At 47.4% G+C, this 27,859-nt stretch overlaps 4 protein-coding genes across 8 annotated transcripts; 3 read left to right on the forward strand and 1 right to left on the reverse strand.

Moving 5' to 3' along the window:
* Positions 1 to 1,500: 1,500 nt before the first annotated feature.
* Positions 1,501 to 2,762, forward strand: LOC120455087 (leucine-rich repeat extensin-like protein 3). Of its 2 annotated transcripts, none has more exons than XM_039640960.1 (2): positions 1,501 to 2,280; positions 2,342 to 2,762. In XM_039640960.1, the coding sequence occupies exons 1-2, from the start codon at positions 1,611 to 1,613 to the stop codon at positions 2,719 to 2,721; spliced, it is 1,050 nt and encodes a 349-aa protein (XP_039496894.1). In that variant the 5' UTR covers positions 1,501 to 1,610; the 3' UTR covers positions 2,722 to 2,762. The 2 variants fall into 2 exon arrangements, with proteins under 2 accessions (XP_039496894.1, XP_039496895.1); XM_039640961.1 differs by having other exon boundaries at positions 1,501 to 2,263; positions 2,342 to 2,466.
* Positions 2,763 to 3,463: 701 nt separating this feature from the next.
* On the forward strand, positions 3,464 to 12,455 carry LOC120455076 (serine/threonine-protein kinase Tao). Of its 3 annotated transcripts, XM_039640932.1 has the most exons (13): positions 3,464 to 3,872; positions 5,672 to 5,998; positions 6,064 to 6,568; positions 6,763 to 7,119; positions 7,181 to 7,792; positions 9,647 to 9,820; positions 9,886 to 10,248; positions 10,309 to 10,431; positions 10,493 to 10,609; positions 10,669 to 10,842; positions 10,924 to 11,145; positions 11,213 to 11,331; positions 11,402 to 12,455. In XM_039640932.1, exons 2-13 carry the CDS (start codon positions 5,769 to 5,771, stop codon positions 11,523 to 11,525), a joined length of 3,120 nt encoding a protein of 1,039 aa, XP_039496866.1. In that variant the 5' UTR covers positions 3,464 to 3,872; positions 5,672 to 5,768; the 3' UTR covers positions 11,526 to 12,455. The 3 variants fall into 3 exon arrangements, with proteins under 3 accessions (XP_039496866.1, XP_039496867.1, XP_039496868.1); XM_039640934.1 differs by lacking the exons at positions 3,464 to 3,872; positions 5,672 to 5,998; positions 6,064 to 6,568; positions 6,763 to 7,119; positions 7,181 to 7,792 and adding an exon at positions 9,293 to 9,508; XM_039640933.2 differs by lacking the exons at positions 9,647 to 9,820; positions 9,886 to 10,248; positions 10,309 to 10,431; ... (3 more) ...; positions 11,213 to 11,331; positions 11,402 to 12,455 and adding an exon at positions 8,170 to 8,386.
* A 1,702-nt stretch (positions 12,456 to 14,157) lies between these two features.
* Positions 14,158 to 17,597, reverse strand: LOC120455083 (vacuolar protein sorting-associated protein 33A). Its single transcript, XM_039640948.2, has 2 exons — positions 15,945 to 17,597; positions 14,158 to 15,022 (listed from the first exon to the last, which is right to left on the reverse strand). Exons 1-2 carry the CDS (start codon positions 17,385 to 17,387, stop codon positions 14,612 to 14,614), a joined length of 1,854 nt encoding a protein of 617 aa, XP_039496882.1. The 5' UTR covers positions 17,388 to 17,597; the 3' UTR covers positions 14,158 to 14,611.
* A 482-nt stretch (positions 17,598 to 18,079) lies between these two features.
* Positions 18,080 to 22,352, forward strand: LOC120455077 (gamma-tubulin complex component 2 homolog). 2 transcript variants are annotated; one of them, XM_039640935.2, is made up of 7 exons: positions 18,080 to 18,373; positions 18,490 to 19,066; positions 19,142 to 19,663; positions 19,731 to 20,776; positions 20,840 to 21,161; positions 21,319 to 21,426; positions 21,913 to 22,352. In XM_039640935.2, the coding sequence occupies exons 1-7, from the start codon at positions 18,318 to 18,320 to the stop codon at positions 22,129 to 22,131; spliced, it is 2,850 nt and encodes a 949-aa protein (XP_039496869.1). In that variant the 5' UTR covers positions 18,080 to 18,317; the 3' UTR covers positions 22,132 to 22,352. The 2 variants fall into 2 exon arrangements, with proteins under 2 accessions (XP_039496869.1, XP_039496870.1); XM_039640936.2 differs by lacking the exon at positions 21,319 to 21,426 and having other exon boundaries at positions 18,094 to 18,373.
* The last annotated feature ends 5,507 nt before the right edge of the window (positions 22,353 to 27,859 follow it).

The following is a 27,859-nucleotide window of genomic DNA, read 5'->3' on the forward strand; positions in this document are numbered from 1 at the left end:
AGCGAGAAGGAACCCATTAGGCAGCCCACGAACCGACTATCAGATACCCAGCTTAATAGCAAACAGCTTTGCCTATCCGAAGCGTAAATTAGTGTTTTAAATGGAACACCCAAGTGTTTGTACTTCTATAAGAAGTTGATTAAAATAGATCCAAGTACTAGAGTAACTAAGAGCTGAAAAATGATTCATGTCCATGAGAAAGAGACTAATTGCGAATGCATATTTGGAAAGACCTGAAGAACCGGCATAGTAAACATCTAATTTGCATGCAGAACTGACACAACACCCAAGCCAAAACAGTCAAAACTTTGGTCAAAACTTTCGGAAAATCCAAGGTCCAAACTGGTTTTCCACAAATTCAATGCGAATGCGAATGCGAATTGAAAACGAGAGGTAACCATTGTCCATTCGCACTGAGCAAGGAAAACATTGTTGCGCCAATGCTTAAAAAACCAAAAGCTGTTAATTACTCTGGAAATGATTAAATATATATCTTGAAAATCAAATGCAACAGCCGCAGCCAGGCTGAAATTGAAATTCATATTATTATGAGAGCAAATCGTGACAGCCCCCATTTCGGCATAGTGGTACAAACTTGGCGAACCACTCAGGATCCAAAAAATGTGCAAAATGCGTGACTCACATCGACCCCACTGATCTCATAGCTGCTTCATCGTAAGCACAATCTGCATGGTATGATCCATATCATATGGTACTTCGTAGAATCTGTCCTAATCGAATACACCTGTCATCGCCCTACGGATAAAGATGGGTGCTAAGCTCGCAGTTGCTATCGCCAGCCCAAAATCTTAATGGTTCTGATGGCTTAATGGAGTTCTGAGGAACTGGATTTGACAGAAGTTCAGGTGAAATTGTTTATATTTATGGTACACGGTACAGGCTATGCATACCTCTTGATTATACATTTATACAACCTCTAACCTGGCGAATCGGTTCGATAAGACCGGGTACCCTATTAATATTTGTTATGGGAGTTTCCCAATTATTGATATGTATATCACAGATGGCTGCTTGGCATAGAACTACTTAAACAGTACAGATACTAATTAAGTGACGGTTCAGATACTTTACAATATCACACCCCTATATCACCCATATATAAAGATATGTTTGAACGGAGTTATATATGTTGTAGGACCATAACTTATGGGGGCATATGGATGCATGGAAAAGGAGTTGCAGTACCACGGTGCGTGTTAGTTCACCTCTTAAAATGCACTGGCCGCTAAGCATTATGCATAGTTTGAGCTGCACTTACGATCTATAAACTGGCGCAAAAGTAGTGCAAAAGTAGTGCAAAAGTAATTGTTGCCACGCACTGAACTCGTTGATAACCGCCGGCAGTCGGGGTCTGCGATTACGAGATCCAGGCGGACAGTGGCAGCTAACCCGTCTAACTAGTTGACTTTGGGGCACTTAATCCGCGACGCCCAGGCCCGCGTGGCAGCACTCCGTTCCGTCGTTGTAAAGTCGGGCGACTCCAGCGCTGACCAGCGCCAGTTCTGATTGGAACGGCCTTCCGAGCGGTACACACACCGTACTCCGCTGCATACTCTTCGATCCGGAGCACAGATCATCGATCCGTTAGGATGAGGATGTTACGTCTGCAGTTGATGGCCCTGCTTGTGGGCCTGCTCCTGGCGCTGATCTCAGCCGATCCTGTGCCGCAGGACACGGAGGTGGCGCGGGAGAAGCGCGGCACTATCACCCTGGACTTTGGCCTGCTCCTGCGGAACCTGCTGCTCAAGAGCGCCCAATTGTCCTCGGCCAAGGCCAATCTCGCACGGACCACCCGTCGTCCGCCGACCACCACCACGACGACCCCACCACCGCCTCCGCCTCCGCCACCTTCTCCGATACGCATTCGTAAGCCCATCTGGCATCCGTTCTTCAGTTCCGGCTTTCTGCCCAGGGACTACGATGTGGACTACGCTGATCCTCCGGCACCACGACCTCCAGCACCTCCGCCGCCCACTGCGCAACCGCCTAGACGCGTCCGACCGCAGGTACGCCCACGCCCTCGCCCAACGACACCGCCACCGCCTCCTCCGCCGAACTATGACTACGACTATGACTACGATGCACAGCCTGCAGCGCCAGCTGAAGCTGCACCGCCTCCACCACCTCCTCCGCCGCCGCCCACAGCTCCGCCACGCCCAAGGCCACGGCCGCGCCCACGGCCACAGCAGCCCGATCCTCAACAGCGGCGTCCCGCTCAGCTGGGAGACCGCCTTATCTATCAGTACGCACAACCTACTGGTAAAATACGTAACCTCTTAACTAACTGCCGTACAATTGGGTTCTCTCCGACACTTTGCAGATACCTTCTTTAGGTCGCGAGCCGTGGCGGAGGCGACGGCGACGGCGGCGGCTGACCCAGACACCGGAGACGTAGATGGCTCCCAGGCGGACTCAGTTGCGGATCCGGATGCGGCTGCCTTTCCTGCTACTGCTGCTGGGGCTGGCTCCGAACCAGCTCCTCCCCCTCCAAGTGCTCCGCGATTTTTGGTCAACTACCAGAGCGAAGATGACTTTGGGCCAACGTTCGCCGGCCAGCGGGATCAGGATGCGGGTCAGGATCAGGGTTCAGCAGGGGCTCCTGGAATTCCCGCATCATCCCAAGGCTACTTTCCGCCCCTCGAGCTCGGCAACCAGAATCGCTTCCCGACTTTCAATCAGCAGCAGTACTTCTATAACTAAGCGGTATAGTTTCTCATTTTAGCATCGTGTGGCAATAAAATTACCTTTGCAGCTTTGAAATATTATATGTACATATGTATATAGCTTATGTATTGCAGTGTGCTTAAAATTGACCATAAACTATTTTTAATTTTAAGCATCAATTTTTTTATTCCCACTTTGATAGTTGTAAATAAAAATTCAAATAAAATAATGCTAAATCGTGTGAGTGATGGTGTTCTTCAAGCCCTGTAATTAATATTTATTATAAAATTCCCAAATAACTCCAGTATCATGACATTAATAGTTTTTTTTTTAAAACGGGCGCCACAATTGTTTCGATGAGTATCGGTATTTGACTGAGCGAATTAAACATGATATCAGGATTGTACTTATCCAACATAGATATTCAAACATCGATTTTATGAGCTTTAAAAAAATAGAATTCTGTACAAGGTAAATTATTAATCTTCAGATGTTCGAAATATAACAAATATTTCTCAAACGATAGCTTAACAACGCATATCACTCAAAAGACTATCGATAGGCTGGAATCGAAAGGCGCCATCGTAACTTTTGTCATAGTACTAATTATATTAAGCAAATTCAACTACAGAAACTCCGTTGCAAAAGTTTACTTCATAAAACATTGCAAATGAAAATTACTTGTGAATATATCGCCTAAAATAGGGATTTTTTAGTAAAAACTCAGGGCCGTCAGTGGCCATTTTTGGGGAAAAGCCGCTCGACCGATCTGGTAACACTGTGTGGTGTGTGAACGTGAACTTTACGGAATTTAATTAGAGAAACGGGTGAAGAAAAGTTGCAAATAGACAATCGCTGCGAATTTTCCGGGCCGTAGATGCGTGCATCTGCGACGTAACTATCCCCCGAATCCGGTGCTCGGCACTCGAGATGCGTAGCCAGTGCGGACTCGTGAACGCAACGCGTGTGCAGTGCAGGGCAATAGTTGCCATTCCCAGTAGCAGTACCACTACCACTACCACTACCAGTCCCATTCCGATTCCCAGTCGCAATCGCAGTCGCAGCAGGGCCAATAACAGCAGCAGCGGGCGTGGGGAGAGCGACGCATGAGGGAAAAATGCATACAGATGCGAAAAGCAAGACCCAGTTGCGCCGATAAACAAGCAAGCACTAATTAATTGCCAAATGTAAGCCCTCGAGCGCAGTGGAAAAAGTTCAATCGTTTCGATTCGTTTTTTTTTTCGCCTCGCCAGATTTATGCATTTTCCACTGTCTCTCCATCCCTGTGTGCGTGTGTGCCTGTGTTTGTGAATGCGTATGTTCGTATACGTGTGTGTATGTGCATACTGTTCTTTTTCGCGTTTGCGTTTTGGCCAATAAATGCTAATTTCTTGTGTGCCATCTGCCCATTAAATTGATTATTCAGCAAAATGACAATTTAGTATAATCATTTATCCCACAAATTCCAAGTAAATACAACGCATTTTGCGGATTTAAAGTCCTACATCTGATTTCGAGAAAGAGACAGCACCAGTCGGACCGTACGAATGTGTGTGTATTTGTCTGCTCCCCCGTGTGTGTGTGTGCAAGCAAAACAAAATTAGGCGATTCAAAACAGTTGCAAAGTGTAGCAAAATACGCCAATTTTAATCGTAACACATAAATCAACCATGGTAATCGGTCACAAATCGGGCAGCCAGCGAAGGGAGCCAACAACTGGCGCAGCATCACCGCCTTCGTTCGTTTTTTTTTTGCCTTTTGTGTGTGCCTGAGTCCGCACCCAAAGAAAAGGCAGCAAACCAACTGAAAATCAATCCAAATCGCATAACTTTAGTTTTCCACTACAATTCCCTGTGGCGGGGAGCTGAGCGAAAGAGCAAGCCGCGGAAAAGGCACGAATTGAATTGAATTTGTGTCGCCCGAAATGCAAAACAACAAGCAATCCAACCGCACATATACATATACGGCGTGCGCGTGTGTGCGTGAGCGACATGGCTGCTCTTTGTGCAATAGTGTGTGGCTATGAAAAATAGGCGTGTTTCTGTTTCGCGTCGCAAGTAATGAATTGCAATCGCCGCACCACAACGGCCTAATTGTATTGACTATTTTTGCCAGGCGGTGATAGTTTAAAGCCGGAGCTCCGGCGGGGGCCAAAATTCGCGTCTTTAGCCGGCGGATATCCGCAGACGCCCGCAAAACGCCTCCGCATGCACACACATGCAAACTCCGATATATATGGTTGTGTGTGTGAGTGTGTGGATTCGCAACGGCGACAAATGCACCCCTTTGGTGCCGTTACTCCTTGGCAGCTCGCGTGTGTGTGTGTCAGTCGTAAAGACCCTTGAATACCCTGCAGCACGTGTGCATACCCTACACCTAGATAGCTAGATAGCCCAGCCGGGCCACAAATAACCTCCCTACTGCACGTGCGCATCCCCTACACTCATTCCTTGTTCGATAACCAAGCCAATAAACTAAACGGCGTTAGTCATGGCGACTGCCAAATGCCCTAAACCACTTACTTCCCAGCTGTCGCAATCTGGCCAAAAAGCAGCTGACAAGTTGGTAACAAGTTGAGGAAAATAGCCAGGCCATAAAAGACACGGCCAACAGTGAATTTATTTGCGATAAGGCCGTGCTGCGTGTGGAATTCAGAGTTCTGTATGATTCGTACAGTATAAGCGAGCGTGAATCACTTGATCGATTTGATGATAGTCGGCTTTTGGCTGTTTCCATCCATCCGTCAGTCCGTCCGTTCGTTCGTCCATGCAGTCACTGTCCAAAGCACAGTGCCCACTGCCCACTGGGCCAGCGAGACCCGCCACGCCCCGTTCCGCCCAAGTCGATTGGTCCCCAGTCTCAGCGCTTCCCCCTGAAATCCCCCAAAAATGTGGACCCTTTGAACATGACTAAGTGACTGGCGCAGGCTGTGACTGTGCCTGACTAACCGGAATCGTCTTCTTCTCGCCCCACCCGATCCGCGCAGAACTTCAAGCCAGTAGAGTAGCCAACTGGAGCTGCAGACGAGGAAAAGCACGCAGGTCGACCACTGAGTGAGCTGGGCTAGAGCATGAAAGTCAGCCATGCCTTCGGCACGACCTGGTAGTCTCAAGGATCCGGAAATAGCCGACCTATTCAACAAGCATGACCCGGAGAAAATCTTCGAGGACCTGCGCGAAATCGGCCATGGGTCGTTCGGCGCGGTCTACTATGCGCGATGCAACCTCACCAAGGAGATCGTGGCCATCAAAAAGATGTCCTACACCGGCAAGCAGAGCCAGGAGAAGTGGCAGGACATTCTCAAAGAGATACGGTAAGCACCGGCAGACACATGCGTTCGCTTGACTGGTTTATAATCAATTTATGTATACACAATAGCTTCCTTCGCCAATTGAACCACCCAAACACCATAGAATACAAGGGATGCTATCTGCGCGAGTCGACCGCCTGGCTGGTGATGGAGTACTGTGTGGGCTCCGCCTCGGATATCATCGAGGTGCACAAGAAGCCGCTGCACGAGGACGAGATCGCTGCCATCTGTCTGGGCGTGCTCAGTGGGTTGAGCTATCTGCACTCGCTGGGCCGCATCCACCGCGACATCAAGGCAGGCAACATCCTGCTCACGGACAACGGCGTCGTCAAGCTGGCCGATTTCGGTAGCGCTGCCATCAAGTGTCCGGCCAACAGTTTTGTCGGCACGCCCTATTGGATGGCGCCCGAGGTGATCCTGGCCATGGACGAGGGCCAATACGACGGCAAGGTGGACGTGTGGTCGCTGGGCATCACTTGCATCGAGCTGGCGGAGCGCAAGCCTCCCTACTTTAACATGAACGCCATGTCGGCGCTCTACCACATTGCGCAGAATGAGTCGCCGACTCTCCCGGTAAGTAGGAATTGCAGGCTTTCTTTCCCACTATTGGGTCTGTTGAAAGTTATTGGATCTATTTGTTCACACGCGCCTCTTGTTTACAAATGTGTTTATTATTCCCATATGCGAAAAGAAAATTACCTTTTGAAAGGAAGTGTAATTTGAATGCTTTAAACATTTATCAAACCTATTCGATTTCACCCCGACAGAAGAACGACTGGTCGGATGCGTTCTGCAGCTTTGTTGAACTGTGCCTCAAAAAGATGCCAGCAGAGCGACCCTCGTCGGGCAAGCTGTTGACCCACGCCTACGTGACCCGACCGCGTTCCGACACCGTGCTGCTGGAGCTGATCGCGCGCACCAAGTCAGCCGTGCGCGAGCTGGACAACCTTAACTACCGCAAGATGAAGAAGATACTCATGGTGGACACCTGCGAGACGGAGAGCGCCGTGGGCGACACCGATGACCAACAGGACGACCATGCCGGCGGCGACAGCAGCAAGAGCAATAGTATTACTTCGGAACACTCCATACACTCGGTGGGTGTATCGGCAGCCAGTAGTCAGGTGAGCATAAGACGTTTTTTTTTACGACACCCTTCACTTATTTTTGTTTCTAATCTTGCAGAGCTCCTCATCCAATTCCATACCGGCTGCGGCCCAGAATCATCACCATATCGCTGCGCACCACCACCAGCAGGCGGCTAGCGCCGCTGTGGCGGCGGCAATGCACCACCATCACCATCCACACCAGCAGCCGCCGCCCAGCTGGCCAAGCGGCCAACAAGGACAGGCAGTTCCGCCCGGAGCCGTGTCCCGCAACTCGTCGCGCCATCGAAACCGGCCGCCGCTGCCCAATATAATGCACAGCATGAACAACAATGTGACGCCAACTAACTCGGCCTCGGTGGTGCCGGCACCAGCGCCTGCTCCAGTGCTACCACCGCCTATTTCCGTTCTGCCGCATCTGAGTGCGATGGGCCACGTGGGAGGCGGAGGCACTGGAACCGGTGGCAGCGGTGGAGGTTCTCCGGCATCCGGTGGACCCCTGGCGGATCGCATGCAGCCCATTCAGCCGCGCTATCTGACGACGCCCGCCGCCCAAGCGGCCGTGTATGCGGCCAGCTCCGCGTCCTCGCAACAGGCCATCTCCAACGCAGTCAACGACCACGGGCCCAACAACTTTGCCACCATACGCACCACCAGTATCGTGACCAAGCAGCAAAAGGAGCACATGCAGGTGCGTTATCGCGTTTCGTTTATCAATACTCCTGCCTTGGCCGTAGATTTCTGTGTGCGCTCTCTCGTTGGGGTGAGTCCAGGGAAGTCGCCTGGCTGCAGCATAGATAATCCACCTCCATGGGCACTATACGGGGTCATGCCCGTTTCCAATTGCAAGTCGCGGTCCCAGCACCGATTGCATTCCATACCGCGCGGCCTTTGTGTGTAACCCGTCCTGTCAGCATCAATATGGTCGGCAGTCATCCGCCGGCTGGCCAATCCATTCCCCCTCCCAGCTCGTCGCTACGCTTCCGCCATCCCCATGTCTTCTAACTTTTGCCCTCTACTACAAGCTCTTTGTTGTGTTTATTGTTTTCCTCCCGCATCCTCGAACAGGCGCGCTATAACTTCTGTTCGCAGCTGTGTGGTGGCGACCACATCAACAGCGATTGCCGCGACGGCAGCCGGCGGAGCGAGTGCCAGCAAAAGGCCGGCAGCAAGAAAGACCCGAAACGCCACTGTCCCTGTGTAATTTCCTAGCCAGAGCGGAGGCGCCAATCAATTGAGAAATAAAGTTTTAAAAGCAGTCGCTGCCGGTACCATGTACTTACTGTAGTTAGCCTTTGCTGTTGCATCTGCAATTGCATCCGCCATCACATTCAAACCGCAGCCCATCCTCGCCAGCCTCCACCTGTACTCGTTTCCCACGCTCGTCGGCCAACCACCCCACAGTCCCCTGGTCATTGGCACGCCCTCATGGCTTAGAACGCATCTGTTTACCGTGTCCCTCAAGTGTAAGCAATCTCAAATGGTTCGTTCTGTGCTTGGTAGCTAGCTAGGCCAGTTCATTCGCACCTTCCATTCGCGCCACCAGTGGCGCATAGAACAGTAGCAATGTCAACTTGTCGTCCTCAGTTTGGAATATTTACACTGTTATTTTACGTGTTAAAAGTAGTTGTTTACTGATTAATCAACCACTAGTGCTCACCTGTTTCTTGATCCTCGCTGTCACAAACTCTGTTTCCCTATATTCATATCAATCTGCCAAAGAAACAATCATCCCGGTGCTGCTGTAACATCAAGAACAGCAATAACGCCTTCATTTAAATAATTTCTCAATGAAATTGGAGAAAGTTATGGGCTGATATACTATTCTAAGTGCAATCCATATCATTTTGCAATTTAACAGAGTTATTCAATGAGACGCTTTCTTGATAAAACAAACTCGTTTAGTCATGCCTTCCACATTTGTTGTGAATATCATGTTCTATTCAAAAATATGTCAACAAGCTGGCATGGAAATGCACTTGAACAATACACAATACACAATTACAATTGTACATTTTCGGAACTCACTTGTCTGTTTCTGTTTGGAATGCACAAATGTATTCTTTGAGTGTAACAGCAGTGCCACCTTCCAGTTCGCCATTACTGACCTTCCAGTTGGACTATGCATATCGCCTTGTAACGCTTGACAAGGATCACCCTGTTGAAAGGGTCACACTAAAAGAAACCAGGCTTCGAGTTGCTTAAGCTTGTGTGTTGGCTGCTTGGAAAGCTAGTAGAAGTATTGCGCATTCCGCTTCAGAAACTCTTTTGCCAAAACCCAATAATACGTAGCTAGAACTTAGAATCCGTTGGCGTGACGGAAGCCTAGAAGGCCGAGGAGCCAATGTTTTGGCCGAGATTTGCGCCCGTTGAGGTTATGGTTGAGCTGGAGTTCGGCAGCGGTTTTGTAAGTTACAGTTAGTCGCAGAAGTAGTGTACAATTTGCCGTAGTGGTCCCGCTGCTGCTATTCGCATTTCCACGCCTCTAACCATGTGTGCATTCTTTGCCCCACTGTGCGCCATCCCACCATCCGCGATCCGGCAGGAGGAGATGCACGAGCAGATGTCTGGCTACAAGCGGATGCGGCGCGAGCACCAGGCGCACCTGGTGAAGCTGGAGGAGAAGTGCAAGGTGGACATGGAGGCGCACAAGACGGCCCTGGACAAGGAGTACGACACGCTGCTACACAACTTCACGAGGGACCTCGATCGGCTTGAGGTAAGTTTGGGATGTGGGGCTAGATTAACTGAAGGCAACTCTCACTAACCATTGATCGCATGCAGGCGAAGCACCAGCAGGATGTGGAGAGGCGGGCTAAGCAAACTAGTGCCGCCGAGAAAAAACTACACAAAGAGATTACGCTGAAGCAGGAGAACGACCGCAAGGTGTACGACCTGAACCGCAAGAAGGAGTACAAGGCGAACAAGGAGCGCTGGAAGCGGGAGCTCTCCATGGATGAGTCGACGCCCAAGCGGCAGCGCGATCTTACCCTGCAGTCGCAGAAGGACAACCTCAAGCAGCACGAGGCGCAGGAGGAGCAGCGCATGCTCCAGGCCCAGAAGCAGTACATCGAGCTGGAGATGCGCAAGTTCAAGCGCAAGCGCATGATCATGCAGCATGAGCACGAGGATCAGCAGCTGCGCGACGTAAGCGAACCCGACATGGTAGAGAAATTAGTTCTTGGCCTAACCCTTTTGCTTTTGCAGGAGCTCGGAAAGAAGGAGCAGCAACTGCAGCAGGCACACGCCATGCTTCTTAAGCACCACGAAAAGACACAGGAGCTGGAGTACCGCCAGCAGAAGAGCGTACACCAGTTGCGCGAGGAGCAGGTGAGTTGCACGAATTCCTAGCCATAGTGCACATCCACACAAATCCCATTTGCCACCGCAGATAAACAAGCAACACGATACAGAGTTGCATAATCAAAAAGACTACATGGACCGCATTAAGAAGGAGCTGGTACGCAAGCATGCGGTTGAGCTAAGGCAACAGCCGAAGAGCTTGAAAGTATGTACTGCATGCACAGTCGTGAAAAAGATAGGATAACCAATTTGATCTCATAACAGCAAAAGGAGCTCCAGATACGCAAGCAGTTCCGGGAAACATGCAAGACACAGACGAAGCAATACAAACGCTACAAGGCCCAAGTACTGCAGACGACACCAAAGGAGCAACAGAAGGAGGTCATCAAGCAGCTGAAGGAAGAGAAGCATCGCAAGCTGACGCTGCTGGGTGAACAGGTGCGTTGCAGACACAATAGGGGCACATAGTAAAAGTCATCCCAATACTCGATGGAGCTAACGTAACTCATTTCATTGCAGTACGAGCAAAGCATTGCGGACATGTTCCAAAGTCAGAGCTACAAACTAGACGAAAGCCAAGTGATCGAGTGCCAACGTACTCACGAGCAGCTGGAGTACGAGCTGGAAATGCTCACTGCCTACCAGAACAAGAACAAGAAGCAGGCACAGGAGCAGCGCGATCGCGAGCGTCGGGAGCTCGAGAACCGCGTCAGTGTGCGGCGAGGTCTGCTCGAGAATAAGGTGGGCGTTTGCCGTGTCCTCAGGGCGAGTGTAGTGTCTGACCTTATCGACATCCTCTCTTCCACAGATGGACGCCGAGTTGCAGCAATTTAACCAGGAACGCGCCGAGCGCTTGCGCATGAAACACGAGAAGCATACTAAAGAATTGGAAGCTTTTGATAACGAATCAATTGCCCTAGGTTTCAGGTAATCAACATCATCTACACCGATGCAAATCAGGAGGAGACAACTAATCATATATGTGTTCTTTCTGCAGCACTTTATCTCTGATTGAGGTATCTCGTGAAGCCTACGGAGATGAGGAGGGAAGTCTGTCTGGTTCAATGATTAGTTTAGCCCATAGCAATAGTTCAACAAGTTTTCCGGCTGGTTCGCTATAGCATAGACAACAACAATGCCAACCCCCACAACAAGTGTTTAGTAATATGAACTACTTCAATTTTAATGGAAATTATAAAGCCAACAGTACGACAGCAACAACTAGAGCCCGACACAAGCAACAGAAATCGCCGCTAAAACATCAGCAGAAACAATAGCAGCAGAAACAGTCCTGGCTAGCAATGTTTTTGTAGGAACTAGGAACACGACACACAACCCACAACACAGAATACACAATACACCGTACACATAACTGCGATCAATTATCGGATTGGTTGCTTAGGAAACATGAGAACCCAAGTATTTTCTAAAAGTTACAACAAGCTAAAGCTGCAATAGTTTTGTATTAAAAGAAACTCGATCGGAGGTGGCAACAAGATACTAAAATTTGAAACCATTTAATACAAGATCAATCAAAACAAAGAGAAAACAACAAACATAAATAAATAATTATATATGTAAGCATAAATGTCATACACAAACAATAACACAACAAACAAACAAACATACAAACAAAAAAGCAAGCAAGCAAACAAAGATCAACATCAAACTTTGATAGGCAAAGTGTTTAAATCTAAAGTCTAATTTGATATTATTACCGAATAACTGAATCAATCACCATTTTGATTTGTTAACCATTTATATATTTGTGCTCTCGCGCTGCAAAAATGTCACGAAAGTAATTAGGTGTGTATTATTTGTTAAAACTCGCGGAAATAGATCATTCAGTTGGCCTTCGCACTCGGGTTTGCGAGATTTTTAAATGTTATTTTCAATTGATAGTCGCTGGGGCTGCGATCGCAGTTCGGTTCAGGCGCACATCGATTGCCATTTTTGCATGTTGTTAGGTTCAACAATTTCGGTTTACGTTATGTTTTTCTACTTTGACTCGATTCGATTCAAATAAAAGTATTTTTTAAATGAAATGAGAATGAGAAATAACAAATTTATTATTTTACTTGCTGTACGATAAGTTTTATGGCCAAAATTATTATAAATCCCGCAAATATTAAAACGCAAAAAGATTCATTTTGTTTACAATTAATTTAGTTTTGTTTGTTATAACAAAAAGGATATAATATATATAAAACTAAAATAAGCCTATTTTAGAGTTAATTAATGCAAATTGCAAAATGCTTAGTCAAAACAATAAAAATTGTATAGAAAATTAAAGCATAAAAACGTTTAATTATTCAAAGATTATGTTTACGTGGAAATATGATTTTTCCTTCACTCACTCGCATGTATGTTGATCTGATCTGATCCAAACCCACGGAAACACTACACCCACAAATCCCCAACATTCACGAGGGAAACGCGACAGTATGCAGCCGATAATATTTCACTAAAGAATTATATTTCACATAGAATTCTGCAAAACTGAAACAAAGCAAGCATATATTTCCGTTAGTCATTAATTAAACTAAACTAAATTTAACGCAACTCCCATGATCGCAAAGAGCGAAGGATCAAAGGATCGTAGCATCGAAATGTCAGGCAGAGAGGGGAGGCTCATTTTCGATATTTCCGTTGATATTACGCTGGGTGCACCAGTGTCCACCAGTAGCCACCAGCATCCAACGTCCATATATGGATATATATACCCGCGTTTGGGAAACAGGAGCGAAATTAAGGAATGAAGGTGGACGTGGACACGGGAAACAAGAGAGATAGAGATAGCTAAACAGAAGCACGGGGAACACAGTATATGTAATATTTTTATGTTTATAAAATTGTTTTTTTTTTATTTTTGTAATAATTATTATACGAATATAAATTGTATTTTTGCAATTACGGTAACTGAAGATGGAAAACGAATAACAATTCAATTGATGCACGTCAATGTCAATAAAATAAAACTTATTTAAAAATACACAAGCTCGCAGTTCGTGTTCAGCTTAATGGGCCATGGACAGTGGATTCTGGGCAGGATGTCTATACCGCTATACAGCTAAGTAAGTTTTGCCCCATGCAAATCTCCATCTTTTTCCAGGCTTCATTCACCAGAGTGACGGGTATCTTATAGTCGAGTATCGAGCTGTGTTCCGATACAAACATTGTAGAAAGATTATAAAAACGTTTGTTTGGAATGCTTTCCGTTTATTTGAAATTTCAATAAATTACATTTACATCGAGTCAAATGAACTCGGACCAAATAATTCAAACACCATTCAAATGTCCAGTTTGATATACATTTAGGACTTGCACATAAATATAAGAATGTTGATTTCATAAAACACAGACACAAATCGTCCCACTCGAAATTCGACCATAACACATTTTTGTTGACTTTGGCTTATAAAGACTAATCCCCGAAATCTCAAAGATCTTTTTAGCTGTTGGTTGTCACAGCTCCATACTCATACTTGGATGTTTATATATTGAAATAGCCACCCATTTCATACAATGCGTTTCATATATGATATAGTTATGGATAAGCTTGAAGGAACATTCAATGTTTTTGCTTTTGAGCATACACAAATACACAAGTTAGATCAAATTCACATCATTTATAAGTTCATAACAATTTACAAGCAACACATGTAAAAGCATTGGGATAGTCGGGAAATTGTGAGCATCGATTATGCGATTAAATAGCTTTGTAATCTGTATATGTCGCTGGAGAATGTAGCATAACATTGACTAAACACTTTATTATGAAAATATTTGTCTTGCACAAGTATGATTGTAAGTTGGAATTATTTGCACTTAAACCTACAATTGCCAAGCTTGAATAAATGGGATTTGGAATTTTTCGCTTAAGACTACTACTTCGGTATACATAAATATATGCTTGTATCTATATACAGGCTTCTTTAACGATATATATATATAGAGTACACGAATAAATGCCGCGATCGAAAAATAAATATTTTATGGTTTCCGCGTGCCGGCGAGTCCTTAGTAATCGAGCTATTTCCCAACGTCACTAGCACCCTGGATTCTGATCCGCATTCCCGATTGCTGCGCTGCGCCGCTTGCCCTTTCTTTTTGATCTCGGCTTCAGCGGAACGGACGCGTTTCATCCACGTGCCAGGCCGTGGGCGTTGGACAGGCGATGGGCTTCCAGTCGGCTTAGGCGCCGCCCTCACGAGCTCATCAGGCTGTCCAGGAAGGAGTGTTTGTTGATGACCTTCGTGGTGGCAATCAGGAACTCCACGTTGTTGTCCTCCTGGGCGGCTAGGAAACGCAGCGCAGCAATTTCGGCGAACGTGCATCCGCCCACAAAGCAGACGAGCACCACTCGCGGCACATTCAGCAGCGATCCCTCGCTGACTGTGGTGACAGTGTGCCGTCCACCGATGCCCACCAGCTGCGCCTGAAAGTCCTCGAACGTCGGACCGGGCAGGTTGTTGATCTGGCTCTTGAGCGACTGCCATCCCAGCGGTTTAAGGGAGTGCTCCACCAGGCGAGCGGTCAGCGGAGCGTAGAAGCTGTGCACGTAGCTGATGTCCTTTGGCTCAATTTCGACATTGTCGTCCACCGTAAGGTGCAGCGTCTGCAAGAGGAAATTGGGTTTTGAAAACACAGTTCGATTGGAAATTTAATTACGAGCTCAACGAGGTATGACATTCCATATTTGGATCACTATTTCGAATGCTGTGATTAAAATACTGATAATTATTTACGCAAAATAACAGAAAATCGATTTTCGTCAAAATTTCAATATTTAGAAATGGTATTTTCGGTATAACTTGGCTAAAAATGGTCAGAAAGCGAAAAGAATTACATTTTTTTACTCCTAATTACCAATACTAACCAACCAAATCACTTTTTGACCGACTCTGTTAAAATAATTTTTGGCCAAATTTTCGCATTTTTTGTAAGGGGTAACATCATCAAAAATTTCAAAAAATGTGAAAAAAATAGAATTTTTTTTGAAAACACAGTTCGATGGGAAATTTAATTACGAGCTTATCGAGGTATGCCATTCCATATTCGGACCAATATTTTAAATGTTCTGATCAAAATACTGATATTTATAGGCGCAAATTAACAGAAAATCGATTTTCGGGAAAATTTTCAATATTTAGGATTGGTATTTTCGTTATAACTTGGCTAAAAATGGTCAGAAAGCGAAAAGAATTACATTTTTTTACTCCTAATTACCAATACTAATCAACCAAATCATGTTTTGACCGACTCTGTTAAAATAATTTTTGGCCAAATTTTCGCATTTTTTGTAAGGGGTAACATCATCAAAAATTGCAAAAAATTTTAAAAAAATATAATTTTTTTTTGAAAACACAGTTCGATGGGAAATTAAATTACGAGCTCAACGAGGTATGCCATTCCATATTTGGACAAATATTTCGAATGTTCTGATCAAAATACTGATATTTATAGTCGCAAAAAGACAGAAAATCGATTTTCGGCAGAAATCCAAAATCATCATAAAAAATTACAAGATTGGCGCTCACCTTTCGCAGAACGCTATAAGCTCGCGACTCCGTTTGCAGATGGAGCAGGCCCGATTTCTCCAGGTTGCTGATGGTGAGCAGCACTTCAAGACCGTAGACATGGACCAGTTCGCGTTTGTAGTGGTTTAGCAGCTTCTCCTTGAACCCGGAGGCGGCGTTGCACTGCAGGCAGATGAGCCGCAGGACGCGATTCAACTCCACCTTGCAGGCAATCAGGTCCTCAATGTAGGCGCTCGGCTTGTCGATATCTGCGCAAACCATGAACTCCTGCTCGGCGGCCAGGTCGTCAGCGAAGCGCACTGCGTTCACCTGTTCGTGCAGGAGGCCAGCGATGGCGGTGTGCTCCGAGGTGGCCTTCTTCTGGGCCATTAGCTGCGGCAGGAGGTTCTCGACGAAGCTCTTGATCTCCTGCACGCTTTTGTCCTGGGAGGTGGCGTGCATCTGGACGTGAATTTCTCGTGCCTTTCGAGCGAGCAGCTTGGTAACCTCGTTGAAGTGCTTGTTGCGCAGCTCCGCGTACAACTGCTCGCCGGAGTGGAGAAGGATGGTCTTTTTCTCGGAATCGCCGAGCAACGACTGCGATTCCTCGACTCGTGGGCCACTGCCTCCTCCTCCAGGGAGGGCTCCGTCAGAGGGAAAGTTCTCGGCGGGCAGCGTCAGTTTGTTCTGCCGGATGCCGTAAAACTCATCGATAAGCCCCTCGTAGGTGAGTTGAGTGGCCAGCGGGCTGAGCAAATCGATGCTCCTGTCCAGGAGGATCAGCTGATCGACGACACCCTTGTCGCCGTTGTACAGAGTCCGCTCATCCCGGCCCAGCTGCTTGGCGTGCTCCCATACCCTGTGCGCAAACTCTCCCTTTCCGTAGATCTTGGGAATGCGACCGTAGAGCCGCTGAAGCTGCACCAGGCCTACTGCCGCCTGATACAGCGAACTGGTGTCACCGTTAACGCATACGTCGCGGAAGGCGTTGGGCATCTCCATGGACACCAGGTCGACGTCCAGCGGCAGATAGTTCCAGGCCAGTTCCTCGATGTTTCCGAAGCTGCCCAACACGCCGCTGACCTCCAGTTGGCTGATGCACAGGCATGAACGCCTTGGGGCGAACAGGATGTGGTACTGCCGACCACTAGCTGCTCGTCCGCCTGCCTTTACGTGGCTGGCGAGCTGCTCCATCAGCGCCACGCGTGGGCGCACCACGTACACCACATTGGCCACCTCGCGCGGCAGGTGGAGTTCCGGCTTAAGGGCCAGCAGACGGATGCCTCTATCAGCGAATAGCTTCGGCCGGGTAACCAGGTCCAGCGGTCCGATCATGGCCTCGTCCAGCACAATCACCTTGGAACCCTCGATGCGCTCCAGCTGCTGCACCAGCTCGCGGCAGGCGGCCTCCTGCAGCAACTGCAGGTTGACCCGCTGTCCATGGCCCTTTAAGTGCGGGAACATGCTCCTTTCCTCTTGTCAGAAGTGATGATTGGTATGCTCTGCGGCTTCCGGTTGGTCGCTCCCGTGTCCTTGGTGGGTTGCCTTTGCTGTGCGTTGGCGGGGTTGGTGCAACGCCCACGGATTTCGGCTGCAGAAGATCAGGGACGCGACTGTGGGCGCTGCAAAACAGCTGATTTGGACAGCGCCTGCGCTTTGCAGAGCGGTCCCCACTTACAGTACGGTCACACTCGTCGCGGTTCTATGGAGCATTCACACTAGCACTCACCTGCAATTAAACATCAAAACATATGCAAAATATTCCCTTTTTCCATTTAAGTAAGTAAATAAAGCTAAGATATAATAAAATATAAAATTATAGGTTAATCAAAATGTTTTATTACATATCGCTATATATGTTGTGATTTTCATGTGTTATTTTTCGTTAAGACGCTGGTAAGGGCTTCAACTAGAGGCTGTAACAGAAACCCAATAACGTGCAGGCACAACAAATATTTATACAGTTTTTTGTATTAGGCAAATTATATATCTTTCTAGAGCTTTTCACGCAATAAAATCACAGTAGCAGGCCGTGCAGTGTGAACGATGCAGAACGCACCCCATTTTTCGCCCGCGACCAGTGTCACCACATCCTCACAATTAAACACAAACAGATGCCAATTTGCATCAAGTTGCTTGGGCCGCTCAATTCAGTTTAAATTGATTTGCTAGTTGCTGCAAGTCCTCAATGAGCAACTGTGATTGCGAAACGACCAAGGATCGGAAAAACTAGAATATTACAAACAGCAGATGACAACCCTGTCGTTGCAGTCGGCACTCAAACAATACAAAAAAGAACAACAAAATATTAAGGAGAGCGCACTCAAAATAGAGCTCAATTCCCGACTGTAACTGTAAATTACGAAGCCCGGAACCGTAAATCGCCGCTCCACGATGAGCAAAACCGATCCGTTGCGCCAAGTGCTCGCCGATTTGATCAGCGAGTCGCAGTAAGTGGATTGAGTGCACAGGTGGCCAGTCGATCTAGCCAATGCTCCTGCGCCGCTTCTTTCACGTCTCTTTTCCGCCTCTGGCACATCAGCTTACGTCCTTTTTTATCCCACAGATCGTCCCTCACTCCGGAGGACATTGTTCGGGAGTTCCGGGCCACTAGTGAACGACGGCTGCCACTCTGTGAGCTGCTCCAATTGTTGGTGTCCATCAGCGAGAGCCGTCCAAACTTCATACAGGTGACCAGGGAGATCGCAGACATCCTCCATCGCAAGGATCCCATGTACGCACTGCTGGTGTTCGTCGAACGATACAGCGAAAGCGGCATATCCTCCAGGTGCAGCAGTGGGATTAGCCTTTCGACAATGGGCTCCCCGCATGGAATTAAGACCTCGTTCAACTCCGTCTCGGATGTAAACTCCGCAACTGCTTCAGCCCCAACAACGGGACGCTCAATCACATCGGCCAGCTCAACCACATCAGCACGCTCTGGCACATCGGAATACTCATCGGGAAACTATACGGCATCCTCCAGGCTTAGCTTGCCCCAGGGCCAGGACTTTCCCACCTCGACGCCGGTGAACAGCAAAAAGTCCGCTGACTCCGACGCTTCCTCCGGAGTCTTCGTCAGGCGCGGTCCAATGCAACGCAACCATGGACAGAACAAGGAGGAGCGCGGCGATTTAAGTGTGGTGAGTGCAGACCCAGTGTGCTGTTCGCTGCCAACGACTTGGCCCCTTCAAATAATCAATAACCAACCCACACAGATCAAGGAGCGTGTGCTAAGTGCCGTATCCGATCGATCCCTGAACAGCTACCGCTTGGTGGCCAGTGACGCGCTCAGCAGCAGATCGGGCAACGGCACAAAGACGTCGGCGACTGTCATGGCGACGCCAACTGGCGTGCCCGATGAGTACCGCACCCATTTACTGTGGGACTACTACAATGTGGACGGGAACAAGCTGCCAAAGACTGAGATCGCCGCCCTGCCGCTTTCCAGCCAGGAGAATATGCTGCTCGACGAGCTGCTGCACTGCCTCACGGGCGTGCGAGAAAACCTCCTGGTGCCCCGGCAACCCGATCCTACTACCGTTGGCCTGGCCAAATTCGAGACAGGCTTTGACATACACATGCAGCTCGACCGCTCGCTGGTAGAGCTGGTGCAGGACATCTTGCCATTGGCCTCCTACTTTATGGGCATGCAGAAGATAGTTACGGCCACCAACGGCCAGGGGCAGGTGATGAACTCACTGAATGAGGCACTGCAGGATCTTACGCACGACTTCTACGTAAGCATATGCATTTCTGTCCTGGCAAATGCTTAGCTAATTGATCTTTCTTCTCTCCCGGTTCTAGCTGTTGATCGTACAAGCCGAACAGGAGCTGCGGCAACATAGATTAACATTGCAGAAGCTACTTTACTACCTGCAGCCGACGCTCTGGGTGATGGAGGAGATCTGGACCTCGTTGGTGGACATTCAGCTAAGCGATTATCGGGATGCCGCAGTGTTGACGTACCTGCACGAGCGGATCAAGCGGCTGGAAGGCGACCGAGCTGCACAGCAGCTGATCATAGGATTGGCGCGCAAGGCGGCCGAGCCGTACATGCGCATGCTACAGATGTGGATCCAGAAGGGCGTGATCGTGGACCGCAACCAGGAATTCCTCGTGGAGGACAACGAAGTGATTCACCGCGACGAGCTGCCCGAGCATTATTCCGACGACTATTGGGAGAGGCGCTATAACGTCCGTCGCGACCACATACCGTCGTTTCTGGAAAAGTACTCGGACAAGATCTTGCGCACCGGCAAGTATCTTAATGTGATCAGGCAGTGTGGCAAGCGCGTAATGCCCACGCAGGAGATGCACCTCGAGTTCGATCCGACCAGCGAGCGGCACGTGTCCGTCATTAATGACGCTTATTACTTTGCCGCCCGCATGCTTCTGGATGTGCTGCTAACGGAGAACGACCTGATGGGTCACCTGCAGTCGGTGAAGCGTTACTTGCTGCTCAACCAGGGCGACTTCACCATGCAGTTCATGGACGCCTGCGAGGACGAGCTGACCAAGAACGTGGACCACGTGCTGCCCATGACGCTAGAGAACCTGCTTGGGCTAACGCTCCGCCTCTCCTCGGCCCGTAACGATCCCTACAAAGATGATCTGCACTGCGAGCTGCTGCCCTACGACCTGGTCACGCAAATGTCCAAAATCATGAACCAGAAGGAGGAGTACTGGCAGGCACAGCCCCGCCTCGACCTAAGCGGCCTCGAGTGTTTCGCTTTCACCTACGAGGTGAAGTGGCCCTGTTCTTTGGTGCTAAACCACATCGCCATATCCAAGTACCAAATGCTCTTCCGACAGCTCTTCTACTGCAAGCACGTGGAGCGCCAACTTTGCAAGTGGGTTTCCTCTTCATACCTCTTTTATGCCCAAGATCATTCCATTTCTTTTCTCGCAAACAGAATTTGGAAGGAAAACTCGATTGCCAAGAAGTTCTCGCCGCAAGCGGCTGAGCTCTATCGTTCGGCGTTCACGCTGCGCCAGCGTATGATGAATGCCATTCAGAACCTGGAGTACTACATGATGATCGAGATAATCGAGCCCAACTGGCACATCTTCATCGAAAAGATGAAGACGGTGGAGAACGTGGATAACGTTCTGCGTCTCCATCAGGACTTCCTCGACTCGTGCCTCAAAAACTGCATGCTGACGGAGTCCTCGCATCTGAACCGCGCCATCTTCAAAATCTGCAAGATCTGCCTGAAGTTCTGCGAGTTCATTCAGGTGAGTTCCAGTGCAGGGGCACCAGGTGGCTAAATTGCTTTTCGTGTACAAATTTCTTGCCTTGTTCCGTGCTCCGCTTTTAATGCTCTATGTCTATATCCCGCCTGCCAACGCCTCCAACTCCAACTCGAATCCTTTGTAAACCCCACCTTCGCAGCGCTCGCAGCGTTTCTTTCTGGACGCTGAGCTCAAGTCGATGGTATGTGACACCCACGATAGCGCGGACAGCTCCGAGTCCGAACAGGAGAGCCTGCACCGGCCACAGGTATTGTGTAGGCTTGTGCTTACCCAATTTGTTCGTTTCAGTTCCCGTGTTCTCCCCCACTTTCGTTATCGGTGGATCCATTTCCGTGGCCCCGATTTTTTTTCTCCATTTTGGATTGCATGCCATGCTTTATTTGAAGTTTTAAGTTGTATTTGACTGATTTACTTAGGCATAAGGCTTAAATTTTTATTTTAGAACTTTAATAGCATGATGGTGTATAAGAAAATTACAACTTTTGAAATTATATAACTTAATGAGTTCTTGTTTGGATTTTTTCCTTGCCCGTGAAATTATTGTTCTACGTAAACATCGCATTTTTATGGAACTATTTATAAAACGTAGTATTATTTGAAATTATTTAAATATTTGGTTGACATAATATGTGTTGGTTATCTTAAATCCGATTCAAATCGGGTTACTTTTATATCTTACAAACTTTTACGTATTTCCCAGCCATTAACTTGTGATTTCTTTGTTCCCTGTTAGTTGGAGACCTCGCTGGATCCGGCGGATACGTTTTCGGAGCGGGTTAAACGCTTTGATCTGGAATTCACCGGCTTGCTGATATCGTTCCTCAAGCAGATCAACAACATGGCGAAGAAGAACACCGCCGATTGCTTCATGAATCTCGTGCACCGCATCAACTTCAATGCGTTCTACTCCGATCAGATGGATAAGATGTGTGCAAAGGATGCCATGGGCTAAGCCAACACGTCCAGTCCAGCGAAAGGGCTGTGCAAGCGGAAAAGACAAGAACAAAGTATTAGTTAAACGAATTTCATAATCACAAGCGCACATTTAACTAGAATGTTTCCCCACCATTCCCGCATGTCTTCTAATTTGCCATCCAACTAAGCGCACTACTTGTTTCCCGTTTAGTTGTACAAATTCGAATATGTATGAACTAATAAACCAATTGAAATGTTCTCCGCTGCCCTTTGCGTCCACACAACTGCAATCGACGGCACTGGACACGATTTCCGAGTACAACGTAAGCCAGCGGCGTAGAATGCTGGCTGTGCCGCCCACCTGGATGCACTTCGTCCTCGTAATCCTTAAACAGGTCGCCCGCGATTAGCTCGCCCACTCTGAGTGGGAATACCCTTACTTTAGATACCCTACACCACTTGTTTACTTATCGAATCATTTTCATAGCTGAGGTTTTGGTTCCGAATTCGGCTGCCATGGAGATTCATCATTGGGTGCTCTTCGTCCGCCGGTTGCCTCCAGCTCCTGAATAAACAAAAAAAAACATAAAATGAACAGAGATCCTATCTGTGGTATTTGGACAAAGTACTTTTAAACTCCTAATTTAATTTAATAGAAGGCATTTTTCTTCAGGACAACTTGGGTTTTCCGTGTTGGTTATTCAGCGGAAACAAAAATACATTTACAAATATGCGAAACTCAAAGAAATCAGCCAGTATTCCTGTTGCACTATCTTTCAACCTTATTTTACATTAATAAACGATTATCAAATTATTATCCAAATAGAAGCTACGCTGTAAAGTAGGCAACCATTTATTTTTTTCTGCGTGGAGAGCACTATTTATTCATAGATCTGTATGCTTAGTGCAGGTGAAGAAAAAATCGCTATTGTTAGGTGCGATAAGAAGTGTGAGAATAATATTATATATTATATTTATAGATTATGTATATATACTATAATTTAAAATATATTGAGCATTCGGCAGGCTATGATTTAATTTTCAGTTAGCACTTGCAATTAAGCATGAAATCTAAACCTGATCTAAAAAATATTATTTACTGCTGTTGAGCATTGTGTAGCATTATCTAGTCTAATCCAAAATTAATAATAAGCAGTGCTGCGTTCGCTTTAATCCCATTTTCCCCAGCGCCCATTTCCTTCACTTCCAATATGGCGAGTGGCATTTTCATGGTTTTTCATCGGTGCCCGATGGTTTCTCCGCTTTCTCCGCTTTCTCCGCTTTGGAGCCACAGACTGTTCAGAGGAACACACATGGCACAAATATACGAGTACATGTGTATATACATACGTATATATACGAGCCAATACACACCCACAAAAGCCAATTTCTAGGCATTTGTATGTGGAGCGAAGTCTGGTGCAAAGGCCCCCCCCCCTTAATACATATATATGCATATATATATATACGTATGTATATACATACATATGTGCTGCAAATATTGGAGTATATAAATATGCAGTCGCCAGTGGACGTGGGTGCGTTTGTATGTTCGCCATTAGCCGTCATCAATGTCCAACGGTCATCTCTATAACATCTCTGTTCCCCTTCCCGTTCCCGTTCCCGTCCACCCACCAACCACCACCCACTGGCCATCCCCCGGATTAACCACCCTACGCCCACAACTCCACAAGCAATTGGCAATTTAAGCTCGCATGAATTATCGACAATCAATTATGGTTTTTGGCCATGTCGCTCTCCGGGCTCCATCCTCGTCTATCCTTTTCCTGCGAATGGTCTCGACAACCGGACAACCGGACAGTTGGACTGGTGGACTGCCGGACAGTTGGCCATCCGGATAGCCAGAAAGCCAGATGGCCAGATGGCCAAAGCCATCGCCATATAGCCACATAGCCATATATGCCCACAGACTGTGTGCGATTGTGCGCGCCTATATATGTTAATTAATCAAAAGCCCATCTATCCATCGATTCGGCATTTACAGACATATGCAAATGAAAGGCGCACAAGCAGCTCATTAATGTGCGCAGAAAAGCCCCAATAACAAATGCGCGAATAACAACAACATCAGTGCCGAAAGAAATAAACACGCATATCGCTTTAAAAACAAAGCCTCCCTCCATTCGCATTACGCTTGCCCCAACAGCACTGATGTCACATTTTCGGCATTCGACCAACTAAATACCCTATCTTTCTTTTTCTAATTCGGCACGCTGCAATTTAAAGCTTACACTCTACCACTTCTTTTCCAGAACCACTTACTTTTCAAAGTCCTTTTAGTGATAACTTCATTTGGTGTCTCACTTGTTTCGGTGCACTTCGTCACTACGTAGAGGGTATCTGATAGCGGAGAATCTCTTTCTTCTACCTTCCTTGTTGGTATATGAAATCTTAGTAGTTTAACAGATGAGCAGGCTAGAGTGCATTTCCTTACAAAACATGGTTTAGACAACGTGAATATCTCACCAGATATCAAATGCATAAAGATGTGATACCCGAGTTATCTAGACCATACCTTGCGGTGAACTCTGAGCTGTCCGCACTTGGTTGATTCGGAATCGGAATAGGAATAGGAACCGTGCGAAGTTGGTAGGTGCAGTGCTCCGGCATTAATGAGAACTAATCCAATGATGCGGGCTCCCCATTGGAGATGCCCTCACCAATGTCGTGGCACTGCAGGCGATTCTCACTCACCTCTGGAACTTTAACGCCTCCTCCGATCCCCCGATCTCCCGATCCTCGTAGCCTGCGGAATCTCTGAGTGCAAACGACCCCCACATCTGTATCGGGTGCAAAACACATACAGTATGTAGGCAGTGTTTAAAGTCAAGAATTCAATATTGCTGGATATTGTTGGATATGTGGTATCATGGTTGCGATCCGTAGTTCTCCAGTTTCGTTGGTTTGCTGGTAGTTTTTGGTACTTGAGCGCAGAAAATTTCAGAGGCTTCGTATTGTATATATAGTCTGTCATACATGACGAAGTCCCGGAAACTTGTTGCCATAATACCAAGATGACTTCTTTCCCAGGTCCGCTGAAATCATTCCAAAATATCATTCGTATGGCCAACAATGGGCTGAGCTTGAAAATAATGCCTGGGCAGCAGGAAGGTCGAGTTCATTCAATTACAGGGCCATTCAGCTGCACGGATGTGGCAGCCATCCGCCACTCCTCTACATCTCTACTCCACTACTCCACTAGCTCCAGCTCCAGCTCCAGCTGCCACATGACACGTGTCCTTGGACAATGGGCCGCACTACAAGCGACCCACTTAGAAGCAGACCCGCCCCCTGAACGCCCACCGCCCCCGAAAACCAGGTATCTGTTAATTAGGCAATGCAATATACAATATGCTCTAATTCCGGTCTCTAAAACGCGACAGCTGCCAATCAGCTCAGATCTCAGTTGATTCTAATATATGATGTCCCTAGTTCGATGGAGAAATACTTCTCTGTATTGAAATATTCGTTTCTAATATTTATTAGTTTATGCTTAAAAGTTTCTAAAAATGAAGCTATTTATATAAAAACCTCTTCAAAGTCAAACATTTAAGGAACCTATTGCTATAAGTTTGCTACTCAAAGTGAGGTATCTTCGTGGTCCTTTTGGTTCCCCAAGGCATCTTCAAATAATCTGGCTTATCCGGTTATCTTGGTCGCGTGCTTTTAAAGGGGGAATCGGAAACAAATGAAATGATTGCATTGAATAAGTTTAATAGATTTTGCCACTCAAAGCGTGACCCATATACACGTGAACCCGAAAAAATCACACAGACACTTCCCACTTCCCACCGAACGAACAATCCCAATGAAAATTGGGAATGCGAACTTTATTCGCATGTTGTGGGCGTGGCACTCCTTTTTTTCCTTTTTCAAGTCCTTGGACAAGGTGAGGGCTGAGGTGGATGAGGTGGATGAGGGGGATGAGGTGGACGAGGTGGTTAGTGCCGAGCATTGTCATTCCGTGCGAAATTAGGAAGCTCCTGGAAAAAAGAGGAGGTGACGAAATTAGCGAACACAGCCGCACACGTGACACGGTTTTTGACTTCTTTTGACTCCTTGACTGCTCCTGTTGCTGGTTGTTTGCTGGTGTTGCTGTTGTTGTTGCTGGACGGCCAAGTGGAGGCACGTGTCGCAGCAAATTGGGTGATGTCCTGCCCATCCTGCCCGTCCTGGAGGGCTAATGGCCGGGGGCAAGGCCGCTGGCGGGGGTCAGGGGTCGCGGATACAGATGCGGATCTGTGTGTGGATGTGGACGTGTACGCCATCCGCATGCCGGCAAACAAAGGCATTGCGCTGACATCCACGCACGCACCCACTCACAGCAAGGAGGAGAGCGCCCAAAGGACCAGGTGGACCCACACCTGCTGCGGAAGGACCTCCAACTTCGGCTGCCTCGACTGCCACGACTGCCACGACTGCCTCGACTGCATCCTGGGGCATCCTGGGGGAGCCTCGTTCATCCTTGGTGGCCAAACAATGCCAGCAAAACAAGCTCTTCGCCGGCAAGTGGGCATTCATCGAATGGAGGGAGAGTCCTGTGGAGGATTCCCTTAAAGCGATTGCATAATCACCATCAGGAACATTGATATAAGCTTCAGCACCTTAAAACTTTGTCCTTAATTTGTTCTCAAGCCACAGAGATAATTAATAATGGAAATTGACATTTAAATTAAATACATTTGTATCACATCAGTTATGAAGATATTTAGATAGATATTATGTTGTAAAATATGAAAAACTTTTTTAAATCGACTCTTTTTGGAATGCAGCTGCTTAGCTAATTATTTCATAAATAGCAAACAATACTTCAAGAAATTAACACAAATTAAAATGAAAAATTTTTAGCGTAGTTGTAACATATTTTCTCCAAGTGCAAAGTATACAAATAGCCCAACCAAACTGACTTAATTTGCCAGTCGCAGAAGTTGCGCCAACAAAAAGAGGAATGGGCATGGGCATGGGCATGGGCATGGGCATGGAACTGGAACTGGGCAGGAGGAGGAGCTGGCAGGAGGCAGGAAGCAGGAACACATGTGCAAATTGATTTCGAATTTTTGTGGCATAATTCCACAATTCATTTGATCTTCATTTGGCTGTTATCGCAGTGACTCTTTGTTGTCCTTCAGTTCAGTTCAGTTCAGTTCAACTCGACACAACGCGGCTGGCTGAGTGAATGGTTGTTACAATTTCACAATTGTTTGCCATCCGACGCTAAAGAGGCACATCCCAGGACGTGTCCTTGCCTACTCGAATTACCAGCACATTGACATCGACACATTAGGGCAAGTGCAGGCGGCATCGGCAGTGGAATAGAAGTCGAAATCGCAGGGAGGGATTGGAATGGAATGAATTGGATAGTCAGTGGCAGTGGCAATGGCAATGGCAATGGCATTGGCGGGTGGAATCGGACAAAGTGGAGTGGAGTGATGTGGAGTGGAGTGGAGTGGAGTGAAGTGAAGGAACCACCCCCAGAGACAAGGCATTGGAGATGCCAGTCGCTGGTCCTGATTCACGCAGTTGTCCATCAGGAAGCCCTGTCCTCCAGGATATCCCAAGTCGCAGCTCCTTCCCCTTCGGAGCGACAAATGTGCGCTTTAGAGCGACACCCCGAGGTGTTGGCTATCGCAGTCACTTGAAAGGACGACTCCCGGCAGCTCCTGGTGGTCCGTCCCAGTGCTCTAGTGCATCTCCATCCCCGTTCCGATTCCGATTCCCATTCCAAATCCAAGTCCAATTCCCCT

The sequence above is a fragment of the Drosophila santomea genome, chromosome X (genome assembly GCF_016746245.2).
Source record: "Drosophila santomea strain STO CAGO 1482 chromosome X, Prin_Dsan_1.1, whole genome shotgun sequence".
NCBI lineage: Eukaryota > Metazoa > Arthropoda > Insecta > Diptera > Drosophilidae > Drosophila > Drosophila santomea.